This window comes from Volvox carteri (assembly GCF_000143455.1).
Source record: "Volvox carteri f. nagariensis unplaced genomic scaffold VOLCAscaffold_4, whole genome shotgun sequence".
NCBI classification, from domain to species: domain Eukaryota; kingdom Viridiplantae; phylum Chlorophyta; class Chlorophyceae; order Chlamydomonadales; family Volvocaceae; genus Volvox; species Volvox carteri.
In genome coordinates, this window is record NW_003307547.1 from 731631 (window position 1) to 740794 (window position 9164).

The 9164-nt window shown below is 58.0% G+C and overlaps 1 protein-coding gene across 1 annotated transcript; it reads left to right on the plus strand.

The window, feature by feature from the left end:
• Positions 1-4066: 4066 nt before the first annotated feature.
• Positions 4067-8339, plus strand: VOLCADRAFT_56349 (uncharacterized protein; the record flags this gene model as incomplete). Its single annotated transcript, XM_002946670.1, has 6 exons — positions 4067-4906; positions 5232-5394; positions 6152-6286; positions 6832-6991; positions 7391-7667; positions 8169-8339. 6 exons carry the CDS (start codon positions 4067-4069, stop codon positions 8337-8339), a joined length of 1746 nt encoding a protein of 581 aa, XP_002946716.1.
• Between the last annotated feature and the right edge of the window lie 825 nt (positions 8340-9164).

A 9164-nucleotide genomic window follows, 5' to 3' on the forward strand; every position in this document is an offset into this window, starting at 1 on the left:
AGCATTGTCTCCACTGCCACGCTTCCTTCTTTGCCCTTCCTCCCCGATACCTCGTGCCTCTTCCTCCCCTCAAAGAGCAAAGACCAACCCCAAAGAGCTCTCGTGTTTTTAAGCCATCTGGGTCTGCAACGCGCTCCCTCTCTTTGAGCCACCGCTCCCCTCAAAAGGAAAAGGAGAACGTGCGTTTGCCAACCCCCTCCGCCCCGGCGGCCACCATCCCCCCATCGCCGCTTGCAGGACTACTACTCAACCTGCCAACGTGACCTGACGGCTCTGGACCTGAACACCGCCTGTAGCGGCTCCGGATTGCTCACTGCTCAGTACTACAGCGGCATGCGGATCCTCACCGGCCAGAGCTCCACGTCCGCAATCGCCATTACCGTCCTGGCCGTACAGGTAGTACGGCAAAGTGTGCGGATGCGAGTCGTGTGGCGCAAATCCGTCCAATGCCAAGTACCAAGTGGAAAGGCGCGGGTTTGGGTGGGCGGCAAGGAGACCCGCATGTCACTGGAAACATCTTTAGTGATTGCTGGGAATTTTTTTGAGGAGGGGGTGAAAGGGGGGGCTTCAGTGAGGTACACCAGGTAGACCACCGCTTTTCACACCTTAAGCCCCTCGCTTCACGACCCGAATCCCCGACCCGAGTCCTTCTCTCACCTCACTTCGCGTCCCTCGCTCCTGATATCTCGCGCCTCTCGTATCGTAGCACTTGAACCCGGCTAACGGGTCCCTGACCGAGGCCGCTAGTACCACAGCGTCCTTCGATGTCTCCACCGGCCAGTGTAGCAACGTCGTGCGGTACCTCAACATGACGCTGTACTACAGTTACTATGACGACAAATCCGGGTACATTGACAAGGTGAGCAGGAGGAGGCCGTCGCTACAGCGGTGTCGTGCCGTTTTATCACTGCACCTTTGGGGAAGTCAAGCGATTCTGTGCGGTTGGTTTAACCTGATCATGCCAAGCCTTTTGGATGCGCTTGTGGGTTTGCGTCTGTCTTCGATTATGTTTTACACTAAGCTGTGGGTATAAAACGAATTTGAAGGGACTAGGTGCTTCGGGGTCTGTGTGGGGTTGCTTTATGAGTGATAGAATGTTTGGACGAATGAATGGCGCTACAGCGGGTCCGAGGGATCACCAGCGCTGCCCGGCTCCTTAAGCAACCAAGTCGTGGATCGCAAAAGACCAAATGCCGATGTGAATGACCATATAAAATTTTGGGTCGTGCCTTATGTGCCTTACAAAGGAGAATGTGCAGCAATAACGAGGAGGTGCTTTTGGTTCTGCTGCACAGGTGGAGGTGACCATGGTGCTGACCGACATCACCTACAGCAGCTCGCCGCTGTTGCAGAGTGTCCGAGTCAGCTGGATCGACTCCTCCCAGGCCACCAACGTGCAGTTCGTGGCCAGCGGCAACCCGGGCTACATCAGCGGCTTCCCTGTGCTGGTGAGCGGGCGGTGGTGACATTAGTAGTGGTAGTGGGGTGGTCGGCGCGAGGGGCCGGCAGGGTGAGGTCACTTAAGTTAAATCCCTACGTGACCTGAAACGCGAACATGACGGATTGTGACGTGGGAAAGGGGCGCAAGGTTGGGAACGAAGCGCCGTCAGGCCTCAGCTGCATGAACGGAAAATGGATTGCAACGGTGTGCGCCGGGGGGCAAGGGGTGGGCAAGGCAACCCACCCGGAGAAGAACACCGCGGGGGGGAGGGAGCTGTTTGTCTGTCTGCTGGCTGGCTAGCTGGCTGTACCTCTGCCTTGCGACTTCCCACATAATCCGGTGCTTGGGCTTCGCGCGGCGAACCAGATGGACTCTCCTCTCTATTTTCTCGCCTCTTAGGGTTAGGAGCTCTCTGGGTGTTTGCGCCTGGTTGCCTTGGTCCGGTTCCCAGATGGTGGTCCCGCGCTTCACCTGTGTGGGGGAGTATTGCAAGGGATCATCGGTGACGCCATCAGCATGCATCAGCAGCATGCGAGCAATTATTGTGCGAATGCATGCAATGCACAGCAGCCCAGTAGCTCTGGACTTCGCCATCGCGTGTGTATACGTTACCGCTGCCGCTGCCTGGTTTATTTGTTTCTGTCTGCGTATCTCCGTCCAGGCCGGTACGAAGGTGACCGACTCCAGCGGGGCAATGGCTATTCAGCGCCTAGTGAGCGGCATGCCCCTTCCCACACCGGGCTCGGCCGGCCAGTGTGACGCCACGTCATTCGGTACCGTCAAGTACGGTGCTAACTTCTCCAGCTCCTGCAGCTTCAGCCTCACTGCGGTGCAGCTCAAGGACTTCTGCACGTGAGTATTTCGGGGTGTCGGGAGAGTGTAGGCGAGCTTGCTGAGGGTGTGAAGTGTGGTGTTGCCGTTATTGGGTGGGCCGAGGTGTGGACAGCTAGACGCTGGAGCCTAAGTTACGCCGCATTACAGTGGCGTTTTCGCTGAGTCGGGAACGAAGGGCATTCTTGCCGGCTGTGCCTGCCTGGGCTTGACGAGTCGCTGTTTTATCGCGCCCTACCGTTCGCGGGGGAAGCAAGGGCTCTCCCCGCGGGCTGCTGCTAGCGCTATTGGGCACCTGTTGCAAAAAGGGACGTCCCGACCTCTCGCGCTCCACGCAGCAACGAGGTAAACCAACCCGAGAAGTACCTCCGGCTAGCTATGCCTACACTACTACCAAGCATTGAGAACGGCAGCCTTTACTTTGGCGAGTGGGGAGATGCGGAGTTCAACAACACCAACGACTGGATCAAGGTAATGTAGGGGATAAGATCCTGAATCCACCAGATGGTAATAGTATAACCATCGTAGAGTTAGGTGACGAAAGCGTGCTGACCACAAACGAGATTTAACAATTGTACACTGGGGGGCTGCGGTATCGTGGAATTTGGGATGCCTAGTGTTGTGTATGTGCACTGGGACGTGCCGAGCCCATGTGGGTTCAAATGCACCTGTTCCTTCCCCTTCTTTGCGAACGACTGTTCGCATGCCTTGCTACCTCGCATGCCTCGCTACCCCAAGGAAAAGGCTATCGTGGGCCTTAGCCATGTGTTGCGACGGCAAAGCCTGCACAATAGAGATTCACGTGTTTGGCCATCTTTATTGGCCGTCTGCAGGTGTCTGTGTCGGGCGTGCCGTTCAACAAGACCTCTCCCGCGTACTCAGACGCTGATATGGCCTGTTCAGGCCTTGTGGTAGGATTCGACCTGCAGATTGTAACGGGAGTCGCCTTCTCATCAAGCAACCTACAGCAGAAGGTGCGGGCAACAGGGTTTCATCAGGGAAGCGTACCCTGGACCAGGTAGCGTCGCCTTGAAGCCGCGTAGGTTTTCAACTAGTTCACACGTATGCGCCTAAGCCCGGTGCCAGGTAATCTGTTACCCCGCGTCTGTTCCCGCATAGGTAGGGCCTCATCCCTAGCGTCACTGTGCCATGTCCTCGCAAGTTGCATGGACCTGCCTTGGATGGCGCGCATGGCTCAAAAAAATTCTGCCTAATGAACACGTGTATGTATCGTCGTTGGCAAACCGGGTGCCTGCAGGTGCTTTACGCGAAGATTTGCTTCACGACGGGTGTGTGGGACTTCCCCGACCAACTTCCTATGACGACAGCCAACCGTTTCTTTTTAAAGTTTAACGTCAACTTTGTGCGACTACCGCAGCAGGCAGTATCTGTCAAAAAGCCAACACCGCCACTGGTTGTGCCGCTGCCTGAAGATTTATTATACCCTTTTGTCGCTTCAGATAGCGCGGTTGGGTCATGCCGTGTGTGCATTGGGCTTAGCGTATTAGCAGTCACGATGGTTGTGGTCTTACTTCAGCGAGTGCAAGAGTGGTAATGTGTTCAGGTAGATCTTGAACAGAAGATTAGATCCGTGCATAATTTTTGGATAATGCAGGTTGGGCAGCCTATAGCGGTGTGCCGGTGTGGTACGGATATTGATGAATCACGCTTCGCGACTTTCGAACTCTCGTGGACACCTTGTTGTGAACTTTAATTATTTCAGCCGTTTTTTGGATCACGCAGGTTAAGACTTGCGGGAACAGTGTAACACAGCCTGTCGGTACCTGCGCCCACATGCTCCCACTTCGCGCGCCGCAGGGCGCACGGTGCTGCCAAAAGCAACACGAGCAACGCCCATTTCTTAAACTCAGTAGCAGAGGTTTCGTCGCCCACACTGCAACTTACACGAGACAATTGCTTTCGCGCAAGCGCGCCCAGGTCCCCCTGGCGTCCAAGCTGGAAGGCGTCGCAAACCCCGGCGATAGACTAGGTCCCGATTATGATAAACTTATCCCAAACTACGACAAGGGTCGGCGGGCTGGCATCTTGCTTCATCCCACGTCCTTGCCCGGACCTTACGGCATCGGCGAGCTGGGTGATGAAGCCAGACGCTTCGTTGACTGGCTCGCCGACGCGGGGATGACCTGCTGGCAGCTGCTGCCACTCGTACCGCCGGACCCGATGTACTATTCTCCGTACTCTGGTACGGACGCCAGTTGCGGCAACCCGCTCGTGATCTCCATTCAGGAGCTTATCAAGGAAGGCCTGCTCGACGGCTCAGAGGCGCCACCCCATGTACCCGTTGGTGACGTTGATTTTCCTTCAGTCGCCGCAGCCAAGACACCATTGCTGCAGCGCGCAGCACAGCGATTGCTCCGGGAAGGCCGTTTCGCGGCTCTGCGGGATCAGTACCTAGCCTTCCGCAGCAGCCATCCCTGGATTGAGGACTCGGCCCTGTTCGATGTGGCTCGCAACCTTCCAGAGCTCAACACCCTGGCGTGGTGGGAGTGGCCGGAGCCGTTGCGGTTGCGCCAGCCGGCTGCCCTTCAGGAGTTCCGGACGCAGCACGCAAACGCCATTGACGAGTTTATCGTCATCCAGTTCTTCTTTGAGCGGCAATGGAGGGCGGTCCGGGTAGGCGTTCTAGCTGGTACCGATGATAGTGTGAGGAAGTGAGGTGTGCTGGTGGGGGATGGAGTGCAGAGAGGTGTGCTGCAGCCGGAACGGCCGGTACACGTCCCCCCGGGTGCTTGGCGCGGGGTGGGCGCACATGCACCACGCACCAATACACACAGTCCTGGCATGGACATGGGTACGGCCTCACTGGCACGTAACCTCAGCACGTGTACCCATGCACCCGTGTACCCAACAGCGCTGCACTTTATGCGTCTCGCCAACCCATCCCCATTCCACCTGCCTGCAATCTACCCTGCCATCTATCTTGCCCTGCCCCGGACAGTCCTATGCCAATAGCCGGGGCATCAAGATCATCGGCGACATGCCCATCTACGTGGGGGGCCACTCCGCCGACGTGTGGGCCAATCGGCACCTGTTCGAGCTCAATGAGGCGGGCCTACCTGCGGAGGTTAGCGGAGTGCCGCCGGACGCCTTCTCCGCCACCGGTGGGTGGGGACTGGGGTGGGTTTGGTGGCGCCTTTGTGTACATGAAGGTTCCGGGTTCGATTCCTGGTCAGGCCCCCGACATTGTTCGGGAGGTCTAGGTTTACTAACGCTGCTGAGGTGTGGAGATGAGGTCTAGTTGATGGACTAAATTTCGCATGCTGAGAAGGTGGTGGTGGCTGATCTGTCTCTACGGATGTTGGGTGACTGGATGAGGAGGGGTCTAGTTGGCAGGACCCAAACCGCCGTCGGTTGTACGGTGTAATCAACTTTCTATATATATAGTCCATGGCCTCCCGGCTTTGACGGACCCCCCCGCACTCGTGCGGCACTTGTAACTTGTAACTTGTAGCGAATTGGGGAGGGGATCTGTCTGAGAAGACGGGATGTAACGGGGCGGAGTCGCTGATGGGAAGGTTGTCGCGATGAAGCTCTCACGGAAATTGCCAAAGGTGTAAAGGCACGCATACCGACACGGCAGTGAGCGTCCTTTCATGGCGCTGTGTAATATCTCACCGGAGGGAATCACCAGTGGTGGTGTACCTGGATGCTAAGCCTCACCAGTCCCGCTCAAAGATATTTTCCTCCTCTATCCTTTTTTAAAAAAGGTCCTCGCGGCCCGGAGGAGCTGCTCCACCTGCACCACCTCGGATCCACATCACTGATCCATCAGTGGCCTCATTGGGGCGTGAGGGCGGGACTGTGATCTTGTTGGCTTGCCTATCCATGCTGCCCCGCCGAAACCCCCGGGGCCCGCAGGTCAGCTGTGGGGTAGTCCGCTGTACCGGTGGCCAGCGCACCGGGACGAGGGCTACAAGTGGTGGACTGCTCGCATGGCGCGTACTCTGGAGCTGTACGACGAATGCCGTATCGACCATTTCCGGGGCTTTGCGGGTACGGAGTACGGAGACGAGCGACCTGCAGCGACTCCCGCCACACCGCTTTTGCGGTTAGTGGATAGCCAAAACCAACATACACACTGATTGTTGCGGCCAAACGCTGATTGTGAAGTTCCCGTACATACACGCGGCTTCGGGAGAGCGGCGCTTACGATGGGCTCCTAAAGGGTGGATGATGATGATGAGGAGGAGGAGGAGGAGGAGGAGGGGGGAAAGAGGTGGAGCAGCAGAGGACAGCAGCATGGCTGACTGCAGCATGCAGAAGGAGGGGGACCTGGCAGCACCCGCTGCCCCAACTCCACCCCTGCCCCTTCCCTCGACCTCACCCGTACCCCATTTAGGGACGGGGCTTCCAAAGGTCATTCTCGCCGCCCTGGGTGCTTCATGAACACCCTCGCCTCCCCTACGGCTGAACAACGGAATCCAGTGGCCTTTCCTGGCCTCTATTGCGATTGACCTCTATCGCGATTGACCTCTATCGCGATTGACCTCTATCGCGATTGACCTCTATCGCGATTGACCTCTATCTACCCGCTGCAGGCTATTGGAGTGTGGACGCCAAGGAGACCACCGCCATGAACGGCGTGTGGCGCCAGGGCCCGGGTCTGGAGCTGTTCACGGCTATGAAGGCGGCGCTGGGGTCGGTGCCCATCCTTGCCGAGGACCTGGGGGTCATCACACGAGATGTGGTGGAGCTCAGGTGGGGGGGGGTCCGTGTGTATGTGCGTGTGTTGGGGGGGGGGGGGGAAGACGAACCACACACGATTGAAGCTGCTGCCAGGGCAAGAGAGTATCAAACGTAGAACTGACCGAAAGGCGTCCGTGAAGACCGTGACCTCGGGTGGGTGGGTGGGAGGGATGGGGGCGTGAGCAGGTTAGACTGTGGAGTGAGTGGGAGTGGGCGGCAGGTGCAGGTGTTGGGTTCTGGGGCGGCAGCATTCAGCGCGGGGTGTTAAGGAAGGATACGTGGCAAAACCCCGAACACATCCAAAGGGCGCGAATGGGTAAAAGTGGATGCGTCCAGGGCAGGGGGGATGAGCCCTCGTTGGGTTTCATTGTCTGTGGGTTTCATATCCTGTTGCTTCGTGTCCTTTTGCAGGGAGGCGATCGGTGCACCGGGAATGGTGGTGCTCCAGTTCGCGTGGGGCGGCGGCCCCGGCAACGTGCACTTGCCACACAACCACTACGAGAACTGCTTCGTATACCCGGGTACACACGACAATGAGACGGCGGTGGGCTGGTTTCGGGGTAGTGCTAACGAGACCGACAAATCGTACATTCGGTCGTACTTGCGGACCGACGGCGGCGACATTGCGTGGGACTTCATTCGGGCGTGCATGGCGGCCGTCCCGCGGACGTGTGTGATTATGCTGCAGGTGTGTCTCGGGAGAGATGAAGGGGCTCCGAGGGGGAGAGGGTGGCCGCGGTAAAGGGCTTTTGCTGACGTGCGAGCATGAGCGGGTGGGCGCCAAACGTATTTCCATTGCTTGCGCGTCTGAACGAATGCTTGGCGAAAAATAAGAATCGTGAGATGAAAAAGAATGAATGCCGGTAGCGGCCATTGTTATGTTGTGTGATGCGTTTTTTTAATTGTTATGTTGTATCGTAGAGAGCGGCCCTAGCGTGTGCGCGCTCTCCAGCTCGTTTTCATTGGCGAGTAATACGCAACTCTACCCGAAAGCATCTCTAAGACGCCCACCCCCTAGGAGATATTATCCCCCGGCTTAGCCTACCCCTGGACTCCAGCAGCTTGTGCTTTCGACGCGCGTCAGCAGCCGATCTTTTGCACTCCTTGCACCCAACATCCTCTCCCCGGGTACTGCGCGGTGCCCTTGGCGGTCGTGAAATCATCGTCGCCGGTGCGCTCTTTCGTGTAGGATGTCATGCGATTGGACAATAGCGCGCGGATGAACACGCCGGGCACTGCCGCCGGCAACTGGCGCTGGCGCGTGGGTGACAGCGGCGTGTGGGAGGGACTCCGAGGTGCTGCCGTGGACCTCCGGCGACTGGCCCATGACACGAACCGCCTGCCGGACAACAGAAAGTGAGGTGCGGACTGCTGTTGTAACTCTAAAGAAACGGCACGGCCTGGAGTGAGCTATGTCTGGTTCAGGTGGGCAGAGCGATTATTAGGCGAGAGGATGCGGCGGCTGTGAGCTGCAGCAACACATGCTCACGTTGCTGTACTACGCCATCGTGCGTCCTCAGCCGTGACGAACACCAGCGGGGGGAGAAGGCAGTTTGGGGGCCAGCCGTTTGGCTGTGTGTTGCGGGTCACGGCGGCGGTGCTGGTGTGGGGCACCCGGGCTGACACTGTCTTACTTTGCGGCGGGCAGCGCTCTTCACCTGGATAGACGAGGAAACGGAGGAGGGGTAGGAGGCGGAGCAGGTGATTGGTGGGGTTGTTGTGTGTGTGTGTGTGTGTGTGTTACATGGTTGGGGGTGCGTGACCCCATACCTGTAAGACTACCCATACGAGCCGAAGGCCCAAGGGTGGGATTGTTGGCTTGAAGTCACGGAGCCAGCCAGCCAGCACCGCATGTTGCGGCGCGGGGCTTCCATCGGACGGGCTGCCTCGCCCCTCGAGGTGGGGCGGATGCAACGTGTGAACAACTGCTTTTGTTTTCTGTCTTGGTGATGCTGCCGGGGATGGGGACTGTGTTGCGGAATGTCCGTCCTTGTGAACGGCGGAACAGCGAAACAACTTTCCTTATGGGGCTGGTGTTGTCCGATGTTGCTGTGCATTGTACATGATGGTGCGAATACATGAGGCCTCAGCGTGGTGTAGCTGGGTTGGGTCGCCTCCACCTGGCCCCCCTTAGATCCCCACTGGGGGGAGAGGTAGAGGGGGGCCTGAGGCTATCTGGGTGGGA